Source organism: Ambystoma mexicanum, chromosome 4q (assembly GCF_040938575.1).
Source record: "Ambystoma mexicanum isolate Mex_15411 chromosome 4q, UKY_AmexF1_1, whole genome shotgun sequence".
NCBI classification, from domain to species: Eukaryota; Metazoa; Chordata; class Amphibia; order Caudata; family Ambystomatidae; genus Ambystoma; species Ambystoma mexicanum.
The window spans coordinates 866,490,673-866,515,473 of NC_090928.1; the positions used below are offsets into that span (position 1 = coordinate 866,490,673).

General features: G+C 51.8%; 1 protein-coding gene across 1 annotated transcript in view; it reads right to left on the reverse strand.

Moving 5' to 3' along the window:
• Positions 1-24,801, reverse strand: part of RHOQ (ras homolog family member Q) — a 399,119-nt gene that overhangs the window by 134,206 nt on the left and 240,112 nt on the right. Inside the window, exon 3 of the mRNA XM_069608441.1 lies at positions 11,024-11,188. Coding sequence (XP_069464542.1) covers positions 11,024-11,188 — 165 coding nt within the window. The remainder of the gene's footprint in view (positions 1-11,023; positions 11,189-24,801) is intronic.

Sequence of the window (24,801 nt, forward strand, 5' to 3'; positions counted from 1 at the left end):
AGCCATGTCAGACATGTGACTACAGGACTGCGACATGCCTAGTAAAAGTGGTGGAATGCAAACAATCTGACTGAATGAACAGTGAAAAATAAGCAACAATGTTGTGGCAAGGTGACACTTCAAGGGCAACTGGCGTGCAGTTGGGCTAGTTGTCTACTGTTGGCAGAAGGGATACTGCTATGGCCAAATGCAGCTGCGCAGGATGTATTGCATGAAGCACATGGCTGACCCATACGACTCAGGCGCACACACTCTCACCTGGCACACAAACAGAAGCCCTCACACACACCATGCACATGGATGACACACACATGCATGTGCACTCACCGGACAATGCCTCATAATCAGGCAGATCTCCCACGCCTTGGATCTGTACCTCCGTGACGTAGGTCCCAGCGACTGACTCATGTGGAGTGAGTTCCATGTCTACTACTGGAGACCCACCTCCAGTCACTAGAGTTGCGGCATGACTTGAGGCCAGCTTACTCTTTGCCCTGCGCTTTAGGTCATTCCAGCGCTTATAGCAATCATTGGCTGTGCGCCTCACGATTCCAAGGGCACTTACGATGTCCGCAACGGTGTGTGCCTGGCGTTGTGCAGGTGTGGTCTTGGATCCTGCAACAATGACCATCTCGTTGTCATGTGCAGACACATACTCGACAAGTGCATTCAGTTCGTCATCCGTGAAGCTGGGCTTCCTCGACAGGCCGGACTATGTAGCCATGTCTGGGGCATCAGCCTGTGCCGGACGAGCACTCTTCCTCTTCCGCTTGGAAGGTGGTGGTGATCCTGAGTGTCCTGCGCCGCTCTGGACACTAGGGGCAGGAGCCCTGGTGGACTCTGTATCAGGAGTGTGGGATTGCACACTCAGCATGGGAGTTGGTGCAGGCATTGGCTCAAGTGTGATGGTGTCAGGGGGAATGTCAGCAGGATGGACTAGGACCGACACTGTCCTGGCTGGGTGTGTGAGGGCTGGGGTGGATGGAGCCGCAGCTGCCCCTGCAGCCTCTCCGCCCTGCCTACTTGGGGCAGCAGATGACCTTGCTGCCCCAGATGCACGTGGCATGGTGACATCAACGTGCACCAGCGCACGTGTCGTAGGCCTGCTGACCTGGAAGTCAGCCATGGAGTCAGCCAGGTCTGGTGCCACAATGGGCTGGTCCAACAAGGGCTGAGCATGGATGGTGTCAGCCACATCAGCCTCAACGGGAGGGGGGGGGGATTATGGGTGCCCTTGACTGGTCCTCCACACATGGGGGGACAGGCTCACCCTGCAAGTAACGACCACGTCCCCTACCGGATCCACCACGGCCACCACTTGTGGCTCTTCCACCTTTGCCACCCTTACGGAATCCTCGCCTCCCAGCCATGGCACTGATGTAAATGTGCGTATGGGAGTGGCTGTAAACTATTGTCCTGGGCAATTGGGGGTCAAAGGTGTTGGGTACCAGATGGTAATTGTACCCTAGTGCTCTTGCAAGGCTGAATGTAAGCCCTGGGGAAAGATGACGGGTCACGCTACGCACAGGAGCCCCAAAAAAGGGAGATGAGGTGCACGCAACCCCTCCTAGACCACGTGTGCAGAAAGAAAAACCTGCACTACGCTGTGGCACCCAGTAACACAAGAATGAACGTATGCGTGTCACACGCAGCCTAGAATGACCTCTGAAGGGGTAGGCTACACACGGGGCAAGCACAAATGTTAGATACGTGCGTGACTCACCGTCTGCCAGGTAAAAGAGCGTGAAAAAGGAGCGCGTTTGGTTGGCAACACTCCCGCCAAAAGAAGATTTGTACGCTGTCTGAGGAGACAGGACAACAGTAGAAGGGAACACTGTTTGAGGGAACAGGCCCAGGTAAACCAGTAAAAGAGAAAAAGCTGTCAGAGGTAACAGGGAATACGAACTTGAAACGCCGTGAAGTAAATCGCGTGTGAAACGACAAGAAGTACAGAATTCACCCACTCGCTCTCCACGAAAAGCACGTACAAGGAAATGGTGTTCTACACGTACCTTTTATACAGGCCCACACGTCCAGCGTCACTTACGCAGCGTGTACGCGCTAGGCCCATTCCCAACAATTACACGCGATGACACTCTGACGTGCTGTCCAATTACACGCGATGACACTCTGACGTGCAGTCTTTCCACGTGTGCTCTGTCATCACGTGCTGTGTGGGAAACACCGGTGCGGGTCACGTCACAGACGCGCTTATGCGCTGAGGGCCTTTGGTCCAATAGAATCGCGTATGCGTGCTGACACGTTTACGCGCTGGGGGCCTTTGGTCCAATAGAATCGCGTATGCGTGCTGACGCGCTAAGGGCCTTTCCTCGATTTTCACGCTGACGTGCAGGATTTTCACGTGCCAAATCACTCCGTACCAAGCTGGCCACGCGTAAGCACACGGAAGACCACGCTCCTGCCCAGAAGGCCGAACTACTGCCCCCCAGAGCCCCGAGCACGCTCCCACCTGCCATCTGCTGCTGCCTGACTGCCTGCTGCCCACGTGCACTGCCATTTGCTGCCTGCACATCAGCCAGGGGTGCTGTTGCTGTGACCACCCCTGCTGGAACTGAAGACTCCCGACTGGGATTCCATCGCTCCACAGCCCAGCCCCAGGACCCAGTTGCCCACCCACTCCTGCCTCTGGGGTTGTCATGTCGGGGCAAACACCATCTGTGACCACTGACAACCCCCGGCCAGAGAGGCAGAGGGGCACCAGCTTCAGTGCCACCGAAGTTGGTGTCCTGGTGGAGCAAGTCCTGGGGCAGTATGATGCCCTCTTCGGAAGTTCCCGCGCCGACAAGGAAGGACAGACTCGGATCTGGACTGACATCGTGACTGCCATCAACGCGGAGGGGGTGGCAGTCCGCGACTTACAACATGTCAGGAAGCGCTGGGAGGACTTCAGGTCCAGGACCCTGAACAAGGCCCGGTGCCTCTTGAAGGCAGCGGATGCCAAGGGGCGCCGGGGCCACTTGTCGGAAGAACAGATGAGGGTCCTGGAACGCATATCCCCAGCGCTCCACGTCAAGGTCCTGGAGAAGCAGACCCGTCTGGAGTCGAGCGGTGAGTGTACATGCATCCTGATTGTGAGCAGTGCGTGTGGTGATTATTCGGTAGTGTGCAGGTTGCACATCTGTTTGTATGGGGTCGAGTATGGGTGGGGTGTACAGGGCCGTGGGGCTGACACATGCGAGGGCTGTAATGTGTGAGACATGGATGGTGCTTGTGTGTGTAGGGTTGCATGCCAAATGCAGTTGTGCGTGCACACATGTTTGGATGAATGTGTATGTAAGTAGACATGTCCGTGATGTCACGCATGTATGTTGTTTTCGGCTGCATGTATGAGCACTGTGTACATGTGCATGTGTGTGTATTTGACAAGGGTGCAACAGTGATGCAACATGGATGCATGTGACAGCGGTATGTGGAAGCCTGATTGGCAGATGTGACATGGATGCCCGTCTGAACAGTGCGACACTTGGCAGAGGTGTACACATGCATGCAAGTGTGGTGGTTTGTGTACATGTGTGGTGCACTTCCTGTGTTGCATGTGATGTCTGGCTCCCCTTTGGCTGCTCATGCAGTTGTATGTGTAGGGATGGTGGTGGCAGTTGCGATATGGCTGTGGTATGGCTCATGTGTGCGAGTTGCAATGACATGTGTGTTGGGGATTGTGATGACATGTCTGAGGTTTGCCAATGCCACTCATGTGCAACTGTCATGTGTGTATGTGTCCATTGTACAGTGCCCTGATGCCTGTGTTTTGTTTCTCCCTGTCTGCAGCGTCAACTGATGAAGAGGGCGGAGAAGGTGCTGTGGAGCACAGCGGCGGGGATCCCACCGCCAGCCGGAGACGCAAGGCCCGGCTCCCTTCCCGTGTTGTCATCTCGTCGGGGAGTGAGGAGTCCGGTGCCGCGTCCCAGGCCGCAGCTGCCGGGGGGAGGTCCAAGAGGCGGAGGTTGGAGTTGGACTCCTCGGCAGCAGAAGGGGCAGCTGGGACCCCACAGGGCCCAACAGGGGAAGATGGCACAGAGTCATCCAGGTTGGTGGGGGGTTTGGTGGAGGAGGAGGCCGTGCAAGCACCAGAGACGGGGTCTGGAGGTGGGGATCCCACTGGTGCTAGTGGTGCAGTGCAGGACCAGGGACAGGAGGCAGCACAGGCCGCCGCGGAGGTGCCTGTGTGCAATCCTGTCCCCGATCCTGTCCCTGCATCAACTTGCACCAGCAGGGATGCCTACGTCCAGACCCGTTTTCAGGCAGGGGATGAGCTGACGTCAACTGGCCTTCCTCTGCCTGCGGACGTGGCTATCCAGGTCCGGGTTGAGCCTGTCCTGGCTGGTGTGGCGTTGCGTCAACGGGCCATGCGAGGTGACCTGCAGTCTTTTCATGGAGAGACTGCACGTCATCTCGAATGGCTCATTGGCCACATCAGCCTGCTGGGACAGGTCACCCAGGCCGGATTCCTCCGTCTGATGGGGCTTGCTCCGACCCCCTCCTCAACTGGACCCCCTACGCGCCAGTCGTCCTCTGTGCCATCTTCCCACCCATCAGTCACCTGGGTGCCCTGTGGAGCTGCCTCTGACGGTGCGGCCAGGCTGGTGGAGGAGGCATCCCTGCCACAGTCGGGAGTCGGAGATCCAGCAGGGGTGGCCACATCAACAACTGCACCCCAGCCGGCGGAGGATGTGCAGGCAGCAGGAGGCAGTGCACGGGCAGAGGCAGAGCAGCAACATAGTGGGAGCCATGAAGGCTCAGGGCCTTCGACATCGGAGGGGCAGGCATCGGCCGGAGGGCAGGAGGACCCAGGACATAGAGTGTCTTCCTTGTGGCAGCGGTTGGGCCACGCCATAGGTGCGAAGCGGTGGCGGGCGGAAGAGGCGCGGCTCACAATGGTCAGGGCGGAGAACTCCATGCGGAGGGCCCTGAGGCGGGCCGAGTGCCTCGAGGCAATCCGCAGGGGGTTGGAGGAGGACACGGCATCGTCCCTGCGGACCCTCGGGGCCATGGAACTGGACCGCCTCCGGGACATCGAACAGGAGTTCGATGATGCCCTGGCCCGGAACACCACGGAGTGAGCCGCTGGACTTGCCCGCCGCCTTTGTATATAGTTCTTTAGTTTTAGGTTTCCTTTCTTTCTTATTATGATTTGGAGTCGACGGACACTGCTCCACTTTTTGTATATAGTTGCATTTTAGTTAGGTTTTTTTGTAGGTTTCCTTTGTTCAGTTGGGCTCATGGACCCTTGGAAGTTTTTTACATGTTTCTTAATTGGATAGATATTTTTTTATATTTGACTTTGGACAACATTTTTTTGGAATCGGATTTGCTGTTTTTTTTTATACGGACATGCAGCTTATTTTTTCTCATTCCCATTGTAGTTTGTTTCATTTCTTTAGCATTCTTTCTTTTTTTCAATACAATTTTGTTTTCATACTTCACTGTGTGGTATCATCTCATTGGTTTCATGCATGTCATGTTGGGTGTTTTCCCATTCAATTGCAACCATTGTGTGTGACGGACATGGGTTCATTAGCTTCATGAACATTGGGGGTGTAACATGTAATTTCCATTTCCATGTGGGTGAATGGGTTACTTGGTAGGGCTTTTTGGCTGTGGAGGCTGACCATAAAGCACATGATTGGGGATTGTGAGGACCTGGTGGAGGGTGCCCCTGGATGCTGGGGGTGGGGGTGCAGGGGGACATGAGTGGGGGCCTGGTGGAGGGTGCCCCTGCACTGCTGGGGGGTGGGGGTGGTGGGAGACATGGGTGGGTGCCTGGTGGAGGGTGCCCCTGCACTGCTGGGGGGTGGGGGTGGTGGGAGACATGAGTGGGGGCCTGGTGGAGGGTGCCCCTGGTGGCTGGGGGGTGGGGGTGCAGGGGGACATGGGTGGGGGCCTGGTGGAGGGTGCCCCTGCACTGCTGGGGGGTGGGGGTGGTGGGAGACATGAGTGGGGGCCTGGTGGAGGCTGCCCCTGGTGGCTGGGGGGTGGGGGTGCAGGGGGACATGAGTGGGGGCCTGGTGGAGGGTGCACCTGGTGGCTGGGGGGTGGGGGTGGTGGGAGACATGGGTGGGGGCCTGGTGGAGGGTGCCCCTGCACTGCTGGGGGGTGGGGGTGGTGGGAGACATGGGTGGGGGCATGGTGGAGGGTGCCCCTGCACTGCTGGGGGGTGGGGGTGGTGGGAGACATGAGTGGGTGCCTGGTGGAGGGTGCCCCTGCACTGCTGGGGGGTGGTGGGAGACATGAGTGGGGGCCTGGTGGAGGGTGCCCCTGGTGGCTGGGGGGTGGGGGTGGTGGGAGACATGGGTGGGGGCCTGGTGGAGGGTGCCCCTGCACTGCTGGGGGGTGGGGGTGGTGGGAGACATGGGTGGGGGCCTGGTGGAGGGTGCCCCTGCACTGCTGGGAGGTGGGGGTGGTGGGAGACATGAGTGGGGGCCTGGTGGAGGGTGCCCCTGCACTGCTGGGGGGGGGGTGGGAGACATGAGTGGGGGCCTGGTGGAGGGTGCCCCTGGTGGCTGGGGGGTGGGGGTGCAGGGGGACATGAGTGGGGGCCTGGTGGAGGGTGCCCCTGGTGGCTGGGGGGTGGGGGTGGTGGGAGACATGGGTGGGGGCCTGGTGGAGGGTGCCCCTGCACTGCTGGGGGGTGGGGGTGGTGGGAGACATGGGTGGGGGCCTGGTGGAGGGTGCCCCTGCACTGCTGGGGGGTGGGGGTGGTGGGAGACATGAGTGGGGGCCTGGTGGAGGGTGCCCCTGCACTGCTGGGGGGTGGTGGGAGACATGAGTGGGGGCCTGGTGGAGGGTGCCCCTGGTGGCTGGGGGGTGGGGGTGGTGGGAGACATGGGTGGGGGCCTGGTGGAGGGTGCCCCTGCACTGCTGGGGGGTGGGGGTTGTGGGAGACATGGGTGGGGGCCTGGTGGAGGGTGCCCCTGCACTGCTGGGGGGTGGGGGCGGTGGGAGTCATGGGTGGGGGCCTGGTGGAGGGTGCCCCTGCACTGCTGGGGGGTGGGGGGGGTGGGAGACATGAGTGGGGGCCTGGTGGAGGGTGCCCCTGCACTGCTGGGGGGTGGTGGGAGACATGAGTGGGGGCCTGGTGGAGGGTGCCCCTGGTGGCTGGGGGGTGGGGGTGCAGGGGGACATGAGTGGGGGCCTGGTGGAGGGTGCCCCTGGTGGCTGGGGGGTGGGGGTGGTGGGTGACATGGGTGGGGGCCTGGTGGTGGGTGCCCCTGGATGCTGGGGGGTGGGGGTGCAGGGGGACATGAGTGGGGGCCTGGTGGAGGGTGCCCCTGCACTGCTGGGGGGTGGGGGTGGTGGGAGACATGAGTGGGGGCCTGGTGGAGGGTGCCCCTGCACTGCTGGGGGGTGGGGGTGGTGGGAGACATGGGTGGGGGCCTGGTGGAGGGTGCCCCTGGATGCTGGGGGGTGGGGGTTCAGGGGGACATGAGTGGGGGCCTGGTGGAGGGTGCCCCTGCACTGCTGGGGGGTGGGGTTGGTGGGAGACATGAGTGGGGGCCTGGTGGAGGGTGCCCCTGGTGGCTGGGGGGTGGGGGTGGTGGGAGACATGGGTGGGGGCCTAGTGGAGGGTGCCCCTGCACTGCTGGGGGGGTGGGGGTGGTAGGAGACATGAGTGGGGGCCTGGTGGAGGGTGCCCATGGTGGCTGGGGGGTGGGGGTGGGTGGGAGACATGAGTGGGGGCCTGGTGGAGGCTGCCCCTGCACTGCTGGGGGGTGGGGGTGGTGGGAGACATGAGGGGGGGCCTGGTGGAGGGTGCCCCTGCACTGCTGGGGGGTGGGGGTGGTGGGAGACATGAGTGGGGGCTTGGTGGAGGATGCCCCTGGTGGCTGGGGGGCGGGGGTGCAGGGGGGACATGAGTGGGGGCCTGGTGGAGGGTGCCCCTGGTGGCTGGGGGGTGGGGGTGGTGGGAGACATGGGTGGGGGCTGCCCATGGTGGCTGGGGGGTGGGGGTGGTGGGTGACATGGGTGGGGGCCTGGTGGTGGGTGCCCCTGGATGCTGGGGGATGGGGGTGGTGGGAGACATGGGTGGGGGCCTGGTGGAGGGTGCCCCTGGATGCTGGGGAGTGGGGGTGCAGGGGGACATGAGTGGGGGCCTGGTGGAGGGTGCCCCTGCACTGCTGGGGGGTGGGGGTGGTGGGAGACATGAGTGGGGGCCTGGTGGAGTGTGCCCCTGGTGGCTGGGGGGTGGGGGTGGTGGGAGACATGAGTGGGGGCCTGGTGGAGGGTGCCCCTGCACTGCTGGGGGGTGGGGGTGGTGGGAGACATGAGTGGGGGCCTGGTGGAGGGTGCCCCTGCACTGCTGGGGGGTGGGGGTGGTGGGAGACATGAGTGGGGGCCTGGTGGGGGCTGGCCATGGTGGCTGGGGGTGGGGGTGGTGGGAGACATGCATTGTTGATCAGTAGTGCAAGGTGACATGTGGGTTGGCTGGGGGGCATGCCCATGGTGGATGGGCTGCCTGCGGGACATGAGCAGGGGTGCAGGGTAGACCCCCGTGGTGTGGGCTGCCTGCAGGGGCCGTGGAGGTTGTGGAACGTACACCTGGGAGGACCCACACGGCCAATTCACGTGTAGTACTCCCCAGAACCCCTGAAATACACATACCCTGCTGAAATCGCGTGTGGAACTTCCCGCGCACCCCTGAAATACACGTACCCTGCTGAAATCGCGTGTGGAACTTCCCGCGCACCCCTGAAATACACGTACCCTGCTGAAATCGCGTGTGGAACTTCCCGCGCACCCCTGAAATACACGTACCCTGCTCGCACTGGGCCAATCGCGTGTGGAACTTCCCGCGCACCCCTGAAATACACGTACCCTGCCGAAATCGCGTGTGGAACTTCCCGCGCACCCATGGAATACACGTACCCTGCTCGCACTGGGCCAATCGCGTGTGGAACTTCCCGCGCACCCCTGAAATACACGTACCCTGCCGAAATCGCGTGTGAGACTTCCCGCGCACCCCGGTATACACGCACACGTATTTTTTGTCAGCGGGTGTCCGTGTTTGTGGGTATCCCTTTGCACGTCATTTGTCCTGGAGGGCCACAGTATAGGACATTCATCATGGCTGTATATAGGTGCTATTTGTTGGCGCACCTTTTGGCGCACATTTCTTCCAGGCGCAGAGACGCTACCGCCTGCTTTCTTGTGGCGGTCGTGTTTGTGCCTGTGCGTTGGTTTGAGCGTGCGCTTTTTTGCCCTATTCTATTCCATGAATACGTGTTGTAGGTGAGCGTGTGGGCGTTCCGCGCACTTGTACCCTGTACTTCCCCCGTGACGCCCACGTTTTGGCAAGTTGTTCCCCATTCCAAGTGTTACGCCCCGTGTTCCGCCTACTTTTGTTGCGTGCGCCGCGCTATGTGCGATTTTCGCTGTGGCCTGTGCGATTTTCGCTGTGACCTGGCGCACGCAGTTAGATGGCCTGTGCGCCAACGTGCGCCGCACACTTTTTTATCGCACATCCGATGGTTTTCTCGCGCACGGCCTTCCATGAATCGATGTGCGCTGCTTTTCGTGCGATTTTCGCACTTGCACTGCGATTTTCGCTATTCCACTGCAAATCGCACGTTTTTGCCCACTTGCGCCGCGCTAATTATTCCATGAATCGGCTTCTAAGCCTATAGTGAATGGCAATGTCCCTATAAACTCATTACCATCTAGCCCGGTTTAAATGGAGCGATGTGGCTTACAGAGGTCCTCTTGAAAACCACCAAGTGTTGTGCATAGTTTCCCACGCGTTGATCCAGAGAAAAGGAGTCACAGGCGGTAGGTAGCTCATTCTTAATGTCTGCAATGTAATAACTCTTCGAGCAGCAGTAAGCACAGGTGTCCCATGCCCTTGTTCAAGAATCTAGCTCTGGAAAAAAATGAATTTTGAAGGTTTTCTCAACTAAGTGTGACCCTGAAACACACCTGTTCTGGCACTAACTAATCCAAGTCTTTGCTTTCAAATAAACCTGGCCAGCCTTACACCACTATCTCTGAAACATCAGGCCTAGACATCTTATTTGCCACCACACAATCTGTTATGTATTGCACAGATACCACAGTTTGCTGTAAACACAATTGTGTTTGAAATGTACTTGTTATTCCCTGTAACATGGACATGTAGCCTGCTGAAAAATAATATTAGAAATAAATAATACTGCAATTACTGAACTACACTGTTACCATATGCATGTACTACTACTGCTTTTGTATCGCCAAGGAACCACCCAGCTCGTGCTGTGCGCAATGCACATTAAATAAACATGAAAATGTGTATTCGTATTATATATAAACGGGCAACTATGAGATTGTTAACCACTGATCTGTGTAGTTAATTCAATAGGTTTAAGTCCCAACTGCACAAGCGTGTATGAAGCTTTACGGTCACCAGTTTCTAGCCCCAGGCATCTGAGTGGTTGGCCTTTTATCCTTCAGAATGTGTAACCCCTGTTATAGAGTGCAAGAGACAATACAACATCCACTGTGTATTAGTCAAATGGTTCAATATTAGTAAACCTATTAAAAGACTAGTTTGTTGATACATAATGTGATGAATAATTGAGCAATTATTTCTGAATAACTTAAAAATGGGACACTATGCTTTTCTCCAAACTGAAAGTTGAAAAAAGACCAAAAAATCTGCAAAGGAGACCCTTGCATAATACAAACAGATGGTAAAACAATCCAGCACGCAGAAGTTTTCTCTTGCCAATTAGCTCACAGACAAGAAAGAAACTGCTATCAAATGGCGACTTCTTTGGTAGGTGAGATTTGCATTCTTCTAAATGTCCCCTGCACAACATGAATCAGATCGAATGTGCATGTAAATAAAGCTCATTTGGATCGGCCACTCATTGTCAAACCATTCAACCTCATCACCCTAAAGCTATACGCAAATACTACCTCAGTCGCACACGCTGACCCACTTACAAGAAGCAAAGTAGGCAACCATGGTAAGTGCATATGACCAATTCAACAATACTGTTTACTTGAGGATACAATTGAAGCTGTAAGATACCTGTGTTCCTATGAGCAGGAAAGGTATATTGGGGGCGTATTCCTTCAGTTCTGGGACCCACTCCTCCTTTACGTTTTGAAACGAGGCGGGATTTACGACGGAGAAGCAGATGAGGAAGACATCGGTCATAGGATACGACAACGGTCTCAGACGATCATAGTCTTCCTAAAGAAAATAAAAATAGAGAAATTGTTATGCCCAGCTCCGTGACTGCGGAACAAATATGTATAGCCAAACTGTCGCCAAGGTTATACTACAAAACGTATACTACAACATGTCAGGACCGATTTTTTAGAAAACCGTGTAGAATTACCTTAGCCCTGAGTCTGGAATTCACATTAGAAATTCATTTTCACAGTTCACAAAAGGAAATACAGATTCATACCCACTACGCTTGTTAAAGGCCCTTGCTTCCTCAGCAATTTACTTGGGCATAGTGATAAAAGCCACGAGGGCTTTTATCACTATGAGCACCCCGGAGCGAAAGGACACCGACTTTGTTTTCGATTTGTAAAACTTGAATACGCTCCGAACATTTGTAGAGTGAACAGGTTTACTCCAATCTAGAAAAAAAAAGGAGGTCCGCCATTGGAAATGTAAATTGTCCACTTTCACAAAAAAAGCAAGCACTGGCAAAGCCAATAGACATACCCTTCAACTGACCCACATTTGGTGAATGTCACCCGCAAGCAGGTTTTTATTCCAGAATTAAGTCATGCAAATCATATTTGTGTGATCTCACACTCAATAGTGGACTAGTCGATCACTTGGAGATGCTGGGACGGTCTATAAGATGAGAATTAGGGAAATGAAAAGGAGTACCTCGTGTGTGAGCATTTCTCCCAGAGGGTACTTGAGTTGCCAGTGGGAGGAGTCCGACATTACACCTCCATCTGTGGATTGGGGTTACAATTCATGGATCATCTGCCGCGGAGGAGATATGCTTGCATGTGTTGTGTCATGGATTTAGAGATGTTGATGGGTTCACCCATTAGTGCTGGGGGCAGTGGCTAAGGTATGGAGGGGAAACTGCGGCCAGCAAGAGTGGAATTTGAGAGTTGAGGGCCTGCTGCTTTTCATTTCTGGGGCTTCTTGTGTCAGAACCACAGATTCGGTAAGCAGAGAAAAGAGAGCTTTTGTGGTTTGGGGCATGCTAAGCAAATCCTCAACCCTAGGACTAGGCGAAGTGGTATGGCTGGTGGGATAGATGGTGGCACGCTAAGGAACTCCGGAAGCAATCAGTTCCCTGGTCTGTCAAATATTAGTGGAACAAATGGAGAGATTTAGTGGGCGAAGGCATGACAAAGACAAGAGAGGCCAGGCGGAAGTCCAAATATACGTTTGTTAATATTATTGATGGAAGAGGTAAGTTTGGAGGTGGAGCCAGAGTGTGCTGCTAGAGACATTATGATTGTATCCAGAAGTCCTATTGCGTTAAGGGTCATAGTAAGAAACGCTTCCAGGATTATGTGCACACCACATAGCAAGGGTGCACTCTGATGTCGTCTGTAAGGTGGAGGATTATTGTGGGAGGCTAGAAGAGAGAGAAGGTGGAATTTATGACAGATGGGAGTTCATTCTTGTACGAAAAGAGGATATGGGGTACCTAATGTACTGTTATGAGCAGGTGAATGGCTGAGTAAGCTTGTAGCAAGTGGGTTTGGATATGGAGAAAATAGGCATAACTGAAGGACTGGAGAGCTAGTAGTAGATCATGTAGGGGAAGTCAGCAAGTGTGGGCAGTTCCAGTACATCGTAGTTTGTAAAAACCACATCTCATTTAAAGCAACTAGAAAAACGAGTGTATAGCAGTCATCCAAAGCATGACTGGATGCGAGCACTACTTGGTGTGAGCCAAACCAAAAAGGCACGGGAGAGAAGGGAGGGCTACCCTGTGTTCACCTCACAGACTTCCTCGTCATGTCCTCTCCTTTTATAATGTCATCAATACACAGCAGCACACACTGTCATTCCATCTCATAAAGGTAAATACCAACGTAACCTAACCCTGCACCCCTGCCTAACAGCACGCGTTTCAATAATGCCTGTGTACTGGGGTACAGTGCTTCTTACACAGAGAGGAGGTGGCACTCTGTTGCTTTAAGACCAAAAGGCACATAATATCGGCGCCATATTGACAGTGCAATCCGCAGCCACAGATAACCCAGGTATCCGTCCATTTGGACCCATTACATAGACACTGCTCATTCAACTTTCCCTCCCTCCCTGTAGAATGAGTCTTGTTTTGTTTTTTGGCATAAAAAGGCCTCAGATTTAGTTTCCACAACATCATAAAAACCACACTGCATACATTAGTGGAAATAATTCTGAAGATGCGGCGATTGCTACGTGTCCAACCATCTGCTTCCCCCTTTCTTTCGCAAAGTCCAGTAAAGGCCCAACTCTCCCAACCCCTTACGCCTGAGCCTCACCTGCCCATTCAGGTATTCCTGGGCGGGGAGGGTGCAGTTTCCTTGGGGGAAGCTGAGCCCTTGTTGTTTCCCCAGAGGCTCCTGCCGCTTAGGCTCCCAAGGGGCGCTGGTCTGAGAAGAGCGAAGACCCTTCCGGCTTTCTCCTGGCTCATCCGGAGTCTGTCTCTTGTGTTTGGTCGCCCAAACACCGCCACGCCACAGGTGGGTTTCCGCCCACCGTGGCTCCCCCCTTTCTTCTCTCACATTTCCAGGATTTTGTTGCATAGGTTCCAGTAAAAAAGATCCATTCCCTTCGGTGACAAGTGCACCCCATCTTTGAGATAATATTCTGGTGACTTTAAATTGATCAGGCCGTGTCTGATCTGCCCAAATCCTCTGCCCCTGCAGAATTTGGCCATTGCGCAATTCAGTTTCCGCCTGGATCTCTCCACGGCCGCGTGATTGTCCGCGCCCCTCCACTCTTGTCTTGGCATCATCTCCGACCAGATGATTTCCGTCTCTCCCAGTTGTCCTGCCAGCCCCTGTAATGAGAACATCATTTCCCGCATTAGAGCCCCCCCCCCAGGTTTGTCAAATCATTCCCCCCGAGGTGTATAACCAATATATCAGTCTTCAGCTGCTTCCCCAGCGGTTTGCACAGCTGCACCCATTTCATTCCCGGCACCCCGTGCCACTCAACCCTGAATTCGCCGGCCGTCAACTCCTCTTGTTCCGCCGTCCAGCTTGCCCCTGCCCTCGCCAAAAATGAATGTCCTATCATCCAGAAAGTCCGCTTTCTCCTCCGTGCTGATGCTAATGGGATGAGAAGGCATTAGTTCACCCTTACAGTTTTTCCGGTGTAATGTATCTCTTAAAACACCCTGACTTCCATCTCCCAATCTGCTTGATTTCTCCTGCCCCTAGGCCCATGACTGCGGCTGACGTGGCCACCCCTATCCGCTATGAATGCGTCCCAAACACTCCCCTTGTCTCCCCAATTCGCTCTAATGCCAATTCCATAACCCTTCTAAACTTGAAGCGGCTAAGTGCGGACCCATCCCGGTGAATGAGCAGTGGAGCCCCCCCTACCCCCGGAGGGCGGTCTCCGCCCGAGGAAGCCTGACATGGCCCTGACTGGACAGACCGCGCTCCCCGCGACGGGTTGGAGTGTCACTGTGCACCCTTTCCCCTCCTGATCTGTCTTTGATCTTCTTAACCACATGGTCAACTGCCCATCCGAGCAGTGTACATCACCCACCTGTAAAAAGCCCGCCCCTTTAGCCCCTTTGTTCTCAGGTACCAATTCGCTCACCCTGAATGCCCCAAAGAAAGCTAATGTAAAAGCTGCCGTAAACAATGCTACTTCAAATCCATCACGGCAATCTTCATCCAGGCATCCTACTAGTTTGTGCAGCTTGACTATGTCTATGGGCCTTCTCTCATCTGTCCTAGGCCCGCCCTGCTTGGCCCAGCCCTTCATGGCCATCATAATGTAGTGTTAGTTGGTGGGGTCACCTTTACCTTCCAGTTTGAAATAATGGGCAATAGCGGCCAGGTGATAGGCCATCCAAGACCTGGTTTTTCCCTCGTGCCAACCCCAGCCCACAAAGGCTCTTACCGGCAGTTCCTTCTGCCCGTCCCCCAACACCTCTTTTTGGAACACCAGGAACCGTTCCCAGCATGCTTTGTATCTACTTGCCGTGCCCGGTGCTAGGGCCGATTGCACCAGGGAACTCAGATCGCCCCAATCATGTCCCACCACTGTGTCCTGAACAGGGTCATCTCCTTGTCTGCTCCGGGACAACTCCCTCGGAATCTTCCCCACTGCAAACGAGAGAGAGCATCAGCGGCCGTGTTTTTGACCCCAGGTATGTGCCTTGTTCGCACCTCGATGTTGTGCTTCAACATGCTCTTGTTGAGCTCCCTTAGTAACCTCAACACCCGTGGGTTGCTGGCTGAGCCTTGATTTATGATCTGGACCACTGCCAGGTTGTCAGACCAGAGCAACACTGCCTTGTCCTTCAGCTGCCCTCCCCACAGTTTAAATGCCACCACTATGGGAAAGAGCTCCAGCAACGTGATGTCCCTGGTGATGCCTTGCTGGTGCCACTCCCCGGCCATGCCGTGCCACACCACCTTGTGCCCAGGATTGCCCCAAAACCCAGAGCCCCGGAAGCATCCGTAAAGAGTTTGAGCCTGTCACTGTTACTCCATTCCCCTCTCCACAGTAGCACCCCGTTGAATTTGTCCAAGAACTCGCCCCACATTGCCAGGTCATCCCACACCTCGCTTCCCAGCCTGACATGATGGCCTGCATGTTGCAGCCCCACAGTTATGAGCTCGATGCTCCTCGCAAATACCTTGCCCACCGGGATGACTTTTCCAGCAAAATTGAGGTTACCTGCCAGCGCTTGGAGTTCCCTTAGGGTTGCCTTGTTCTTATCCCTCATCGTCCCCTTCAATTTCTGAACTTTGTCTTGTGGTAGCCTGCACTCCCCTGTCACTGTGTCAATCTCAATTTCCAGGAATGTCAAGCAGGTCACTGGACCTACTGGTTTTCCCTTGGCCAGAGGGACCCCCATCCTGTTCATTAGCCCCTGAAATGTGCTCGAGGGCCCCACACTCCCTGGACCCTTGCTTGCCAATTGACAGAAAATCATCTAAGTAATGAACCAACGCCCCCTCTTGGCATTCCTGTTTGACCGCAAATTCCAAGAAAGTGCTAAATGCTTCAACATAGGCACAGGAAATGGTGCACCCCATCGGCAAACATTTATCATAGTAGTACTGTTCCTGTACCTTGAACCCGAACAAGTGCTGGCTTTCTTTATGGATGGGCAACAACCGGAATGCTGACTCTATTTCGGCCTTCCCCATCAGGGCTCCCTTTCCTGCTGCCCTCACTACCTCCACTGCATCATCAAAAGAAGAATAATGTACTCTGCTCAGTTCTTCGGCTATGCCGTCATTAACAGACTCCCCTTCCGGAAAAGAGAGGTGGTGGATTAGGCGGTATTGTGCCTCCTCCTTTTTTGGGACCAGTCCCAGTGGAGACACTACCAAATTCGCCATTGGTGGATACATAAATGGACCAGCCACTCTACCCAATTTAACCTCTTTTTCTACTTTGAGTGCCACCACTTCTGGCATCCGGAGTGCAGACCGTAAATTGAGAGCCTCCTTGCCTTTCTTAGACCCTGTGCATGGGATTTTGAAACCCCATCTGAAACCTTCCCACAGCAATTTAGCATTACCGGTGTTGTGATAAATATTTAACATGCGAGTCATGGCATGGAGTTTGACTGGTGTTGGTAGACGATTTTTAATCAAATTTTCACATATCTGAGGGTGTACCTCCTGTAATATGTTGCATTTCAACTCATTCCCTCTTGGCATTATCCTTAGCGTTGGGACTGCTCCTCTGCCTCCCTTCACTTGCTGAGGAGCTGTGATCCCAGGTAACTGTGCCCCGAGGATGCCTGAAGCGGCAGGCTTTCCCAAATGGGCAACCCCCATCAGCACCAACACTCCAGCAATCTGCTTGCTCCCCCTGGTAGCTGGCTCTGATGTTCCAGGAGGAGTACCCGCGAAAGGACACCCTCCCCCATTGGGTGTAGCCCCCCTGACCCTCCAAACTAGAGGCTTCCCACCTGGGGCTCTCTCTCCTCCTTTCCCTGGGGGAACCATTTTGTCTAAGAAACCCCCCAACATCCATCTTATCCCAAGACAGTGCTGGCCACACCTGCATTTTCAACCTGAAATCCCGATCGTAGCTCAACCATCCTTCCCCCCCATGCCTCAAATATAGGTTGTGGATATACTGTTCATAAGCAACCAGTGACAGTGCATCCTGCGGATATTTTTCTAACATTATAGACATATATACTTTGAAAGCCTTCAGCCAGTTATGTATGGATGCCTCTACCTTGGGTTTCTCCCTGTCCCTCTTTTCTTTCTCTTTTTCTGATAGTTATTTTATACCTTCTCCCAGAGGTTCCATCCCCACAAACTCCAGGATTTCTATGAACTTCTTTCTCTATACCCTCTCCTTCATGGTCCTTACGGGCGGGCGTCCTGCCAAGGCTGGATGGAAGCTGCCTGCAGTAAGGAACCCGCCCGCTATAAAGGGCATAACTCCGCCCCCTTCTATTGTAGCCCTTCGCGGGCTTTCCTGCTTTTTGCTGCGCTTTCAGCCAGCGCCTCCCCTTCGACCCGAGGGGGAAGGGGGAGGACAGGAGGAGGACACCGCCCGGGTTATCGGGGTGCCTCCTCCATTTTTCTTCATTTTTGTTCGTCGTCACTGGCAAGCTCACAGTCATTCACTTATTGTGAAGTGCTGCATGGACAGTGTGCAAAATTAGATTTTTCTCATACGTGACAATTGACTTTAGTTTGAAGTCCTTAGTATTGACATATGCATTTTTACTGTACATAAAATGAACGAATGTACACATTTAAAACACGCTAAAAGATCTACACAAAATGAGATATCAGATTTACTGCAATGTTCAGCTTAAGGGTCGTCCTTGCTTAGAACCAAAAGGAATGTTACATGTATTGTAGTAAATTGGCACTCGTAGAGCTGGTGGCCTACCACTTAATAAGAGAGAGAGGGAAACCAGAGTTTACCTACATCTGAGCACAGAAAGCACTGTGCGTGTGTGCCCACAGATAATTATGTACATAGCCGCACTCCCTATCCTTTGCAGTGGGCAACTACCTCATTACCTTGCCACTAACTATACAACACACACCGCCGAACGATTATCTGTGTGGTACCTGCGTGTGTGATCATTTTGAAAGATGTCGAGAGCTTTAACTACAGGGTTCACCATAAAGGTGAACTTAATCCTACAAAACCATACTGGGACTCTTCCATTTCCAGCCTGCAGCTGATTCCCAAGCAAGAACATAGAAAGGGAAGAAGAGAGAGCATTGACTGCCAGGCAGGGACGTCATTTCACCAAAATGCCAGGGGTAGGAGAAGTGACCTCACACAGCCCTTGACCCCCTGATATCACAGGAAGTGATGTCATTTGACCCCACCCCGAACTGATATCGCGGGAAGAGATGGAACACGACCTTTCACCTGTTGACAAAACAGGAAGCGGCATCACATAGCATTGTACACTACGAAAAATATGGTTATGATATAACTATAATGCGATGTACATTTCATACAAGAATGGATCGCCATATGTAGCGTTAAGATCAGTGTGTATAGGCTGATAGTACCAAATTACTGTGAATGCAAGCAGACGTCCATGACCAAATGATAATGATGTGTTATTATGTAGCACTTACTTAAGCGCTTTATATAGAAAAAATATACACCCAATATAACCCAACCTGTGGTGGTACTCCTTTATCGACCTCAGAAGGATGAAAGGCGTTTAAGAACAGACTAAATCAGTGACTCGCCCCCTGAAGTGTGCCTGAAATAAACCTTTATTGAGTTTAGCAAGTATTGTATAGAATTCCAGAAAGACACATTATTTGGTATTCCTATTCTTTCTTATTTAGGGTCAGTGCTGAAAGTGTTAGACTTGTGGCACTCCTGTTCTTATTTTTGTTCTTTTTTTAAGGGGCCTGAACAAGAAAGCCAGCCACTCCAGACGTAAAGAGCCACATGGTGCTGGCCACAGCCCAGGAGCTTGTTTTTTTCTTTAGAAGTCGCAAGGGAGACCTCAGAGGTCGCAGTTGCGATCTCTGGTGACCCCTAAATGACGCCTCTGCTGCCAGGTCCAGGCTGGGCAGGTGTTGCCAAGCACTTCAACAAGCATTGACAATGCCAAAGATTTTGGCTGTTGTGTAGGCATGAGAAAGTTACTTGCCAGGTCCTGCTGTAGTGGTATTAACTGGCCATTGATGGTAGCGGGTGCAAAATGGCGCGAGTGCGCGAGTACCCGAGTACCTGCGCCCCTAACAGCAGTGCCTGGCAAATGCCTAATACATAGGCACAAGCCAAAACTTTTAGCTTTGGCCATGTTTGTTTTTAACACGACTACAGATAGGGAGTGCATAGTGGCCATAAATCGAGTGGGTGAAGGCAGATCTGCTTAAGACATTTTAATTACACCACTAGCAGGTTTTCAATTCCAATTAATTCATTAACTCAGTAGAATGCTTTGGAAAAACACTGGCAGGCACTTTGAGTGCAACGTTTGATGGTAAGGCTTAATAAAGCTAGCTCAAAGAGTTCCCATGAGGAGGAGTTTTGGGCTGGGAGGGGCAGGAACTCCGTGGGGATGGCCATGTGGATTAGCCTGGCCATGGACAGTCAATGGGCGAGTAAATAACCAAATAACACCTAAAAGATGTGTGTCCCTCTTCATACGCCACTTCTCCCCATCTGTACTCTAATGCAATAGCTTCGGCTTATAGGTGTCGCAAGCGACCTCTAATAGCACAAACTAATAATAGATGAGGCATTCAGCCAAAACAGCAAGGCTATAGCCCGTGCAGCTGAGCTACAGATATCAGTGATGAACATATGCCTGAAAAAGGCACTGATGTCCCGAATAGAGTAAGCTTTAGTAGTTCTGAATAGAGGCTGATCAAGAAGCTCAGAAAATAATCTGATGGACGAGAAAACCATTTATCTACAAAATTCATAAAAGGACAGCCTGAACTGCTCTACAATTCAGTTTACGCAAACAGTAAAAATCATAGAATTCCATAAAACAATAAGATAATAACAATGGAAATAAACCACGAATTAAGGGGTAAGCATTGGAAAATGTATATGCCTTCACGGTTTTGCGAAAAGCCAAGAAAGGGGCAAAAAGTTGGAAAGGGGGGTAGGGGGGATCCCAGGCACAATGTGGGGCCACAGAGAAGGACTGTGCAGAGTACTGGACATTTTTGAACTGAGGAACCGTTAACCTCAAAATGTATGTGTGGACCATGAGGTAATGGTGCCCTCAGATGGGGAGGTGCAAATATCTAGGGCACCAACAGGATGCCGGGGTGCCCTGTTGATGTCAGACTTATGAAGGGCCCCCCTCAGTGGAGGAGGTATGTATTCTGTGGGAGGAAGTGAGGCGACAAGTCTGTTGATTTATATGACGTCCCATCGTACAGTGGATACATTCAGAGTAATCCTAGGGAGAAAGGCGTGGAGTGCTCTGATGAAGAAAGAACCCAAGCTCATTTATTTGCCCTTGGGGATGGATACCAGAAAAGTGGTCTGCCATGAGAATGCACTCAGATCAGCCATAGATATCGGTTTAAAACACAATGACATCACGTGGGTGGGAGCAGATTCAGGTGTCACTCAGGATTCTTCCTCAAAGTAGTGGATTCATAGAGAACGTCCATGAAGCAATTCCCGTCATTAACCAAGTGACCTATGCACTCTTGTGCACCCCTACAGTGACAATGTGGTTCGTACAAGTGGCCAGCTATATTCCTTGCGTTCAGTGGCTGCTAGCTAAAGGTCAAGACATGGACAACAGATGACCATGTTGATGTCAAAGCACAACGAATGAAGCAAAGCTACTTCCCCCTGTATTGGGATCGGTGGCAAGCTCACTTGCAACTGACATCACATGACCATCAAAGAGGATACAGGCAGGAAGTGCCCTAGGAAGCAGGCCATTGCACTTGGAGATGGAGGAAGAAGGGGTGAAGATTCTGCCCACTGTTAGAGACAAAGCCCACATTCTGGGGAGACGTTCATAGACTAAATCTGCGTATCTACATCTGGAGCACAAGGCCAACACGTGGAATGGGGGCAAGGGGAATCTCACAGACATGTTTTTTCATGAATACCATAAAATTCAAATCGGAACAGTATTGGTACATAAAGGCTATGTAAATGGCAGGCAATATAAAATTGTATGCAGACACACGTACACCTATATGCACGCTTGTAAGTCGCCCTTTTGCACTCCTCCATGCAAAATGAGTAAACACTGCCTTCTATCTATGCATGGCAAGCAGCGCTTACAATGGAGTACTATGGCATCCGCCTGCTTTTTGCTGGTGTAAAAAGAAGGTGGATTCCCTGGATATCCACAACCTTTGCACCAGCATGAAAATGTCATGCTCATGTAAATGCTGGTGTATTTGCATGGCGGAGAGGAAGGGCTAGACGGATCCACTCCTCCTCACTACCATGCAAATTGAGAAAAATGAGCTGCGACATGAATGAAACGCGTAAAAGCTTTACACAGAGCTTTTACACATTTTATTTACATGACGGCACATTAAAAATGAGCCGTAAAGTAAGCTATTCAATTCCAAAAATACATTAATTACAGACGAGTGAGCATTCATTTTTGTATCCACTATAATTCAGTGATATACAGTAATATTGAAAATAGACATCCAGTAGGGATTTACAAATAAACACTTTCCTTTTCATAATAGCAGTCTTTATAATTATAATAATATAATTTTCCTCTCTGCTATCGAGGGATGTACAATAGATGTCCCAGCATGTTTTGCATAAACATCCTTCTTCAGATGTGTTAAGTCACACAAACTGCACACAGTGACAACTGAAGATGATTTATTTCAAGCTCAATAAACAAAAAGGACCCCCCACAGCACAGCCAAGCACAACCATAGCGCAGGCTGATGCTCTCCAACTTTTGTCCATGGAACCCCAAACAAAGCAAAACATAGAATAACATTCCTGGAACACAAAAACACACATGAACGATTCTTACGCCTCATAAACTCCATACTACATCATTGCATTCCATCCAGAAAGCAACACTATAACACATCTCCGTCTGTTTACAATCTCCATCACACAACACCCCTTTTAACAAACACAACCCTGTCTTTATTCCATACCTGACCCCCATCGACCCGGACTGCCCCTTTAAGCACAGCCACCACCTTGACGGGATCAGAATATAATAGTTCCCATTTCTTCCTGATTAGACCCTTCTTTATTCTCACAATATCACCACACTCAATCCTCAATTTTCTTTTATGCGTCCTTCTGTTCTCTCTCTCTCTCATCACCCATTCCTCCTTCCTTCTCTTCAAAGTCTTCCTCACCCCATCCACAACCAAATCGGATTCTCTACTCCTCCCCAACCATGAAGGACACACAACAGTATTCGCTTTGCGCCCTCTCATCAACTCAAAGGGACAGATTCTGGTTGTGGAATGAGGCGACATTTGCATGGCATACATCCTCTCCTGAATGGCAACCTTCTTATAACCACAAACGTCAGCCATTCGTATACTCTCCATCACACATCTGTTTATACTCTCCACCACACCGTTGGTTTTAGGATGATATAGAGCAGTTCTTTTGTGCTTCACACCACAATCCTTAAGAAACTTCACAAATCATCCTCCCGTAAACTGCGTGCCGTTATCTGTGAGTAAACTTTCCAGCACAGCCTCGCTCGCTAAATATTTTGAATAAAATGTACCATACTCTCTCCAGAAATGTCCCTGACAATTTTAAACTCACACCACCTAGAAAATAAATCCACAAGTAACACAACATACCTTCCTCTACCATAACCGATATCAACAGGACCCATAATATCTAAACCCTCACCGGGACATCAAACTCTACAAGGGGCTGTTTCTTCGCTTCCAACCCCTTCCCTGATCTGACACAAAATTGGCACTCCCTTAACCTTTTTTGTATATATTTGTCGAATCCAGGTCACCAGTAATAATTTCTCGACACACTATTCGCCTTGGAAATACCAATATGCCCACCATGAGCTAAATCAATCACTCTGCTCCTGATGCCCCCAGGCCCTACGGCGCTCTCCCACCTGAACATAATCCCATTGACCACACTCAATTCGTCCTTTACTTCCCAAAAAACCTTTTCATTTTGTTGCAAGTCTCCTTTTTTTGGCCACAGTGCCGATTCAACATACAACATCACTCGCCTCAGTGCCATATCTTTACTTGCCTCTTCCCTCCACTCTTCCCAGGACACAATTCATTCAGTGCTCACAAACACCATCTCGTGTCTTTATCTTGCCTACCATCATCAATTTCAACCCTCAACCTCGATAAACTATCTGCCAACAGGTTTTTATTCCCCCGAATAACCTCCATCACAAATCGATGACATTGCATCCTCGTGAACCAGCCACCACCCCCCTAGAGACTTTATGAAGCCCTTTATTCTCAAAAATAATTTTAGGGGCTTGTGGTCAGTCCTGATAATGAAATCCGTACTCCATAAAAATGTCTTGAATCTTTCCACGGCCCAACAGCGGTTCCATGTGATAATATCCCCGCAAAAATATCGCCATACAAAAATTTCACCATATTTCTGCGGCGATATTACCCCATGGAACCTGCGGGAGAAACCCCCGCCCCATATATTTTTAAAGGGAGCGGGGGACACCCCTGCAACCCCACCACCCATTTACCCCATAAATTATCCCCACCAAAAATATCGGCTATGGCCGTTCCCGACGACCATATGTACGGCGATATTTTTGGTGGGGATAATATTACCTGATACCCCAATAGCATGCAAGCCCCTCTTTCTCAAGCACAGAGTAGTTTACCTCCGCTCCTCTCAGCCCCATGAGACATGTGCAATAATTTGATCTGTCTCTCCCTCACATAGTTGCGACAGCACAGCACCAATTTCACCCTCACTCACATCAACAGTGACTAAGCTAATCTGGCGTGTATCAAAACAACCCAAAGGACGTGCCAAATCAATCTCATCTTTTATCCTTTGGAATTGGCGCCAGAGGCGTTTTTAGGGGGCCTGAGGGGGCTATAGCCCCGGGTCTTTTGGTTGTAGCTCCAGATAGAAACTCAGGGACTACAATCAAAAGGCTATAGTTAGCCCCGAATCCCACCAGTCCAAACATTATCTTAGCCCCTGATTTTTGCCATTCCTAGCAACAGCCCCGAATGGCGAGTCATTTGGGTTGTTTTGATAAACGCTGGATTAGTTAAGGGTCTTAACAGATTGCGTACATCCCCATTCCCCTCTTCCTCAAATAATTAAAACCTCTCTAGCATTCACTCTAATACAGGCATACGGATGCTCACACTTGTCATCATCACTCCCCACAACATCGACAGTGTTGACAATTATGTACTCCACTGGATATGTATCCTCCTCATTTGACGATATTGCCTATCCTCTTCATTTACATAGAAAACCTTCTTCTAATTGAAATGATAGTACTTGCAGCGTTCGCAAAAGGTCTCTTCCTTTTGCACTTGGCACATGTGGCTTTCCTCCCCGGGCACATTGGCGATGCTGCAAAGTGGGCATTGCTCACACAATGACAACATCACTGTTCTTCCTTTCTTTCCCCTTTCTGTTTATAGTTTTTAGACTCAAATCTTCCTTAAATACTCTGTTTGTCCTTAGGTTTCTTCTTCTGTTTGGACTCACCCACACTC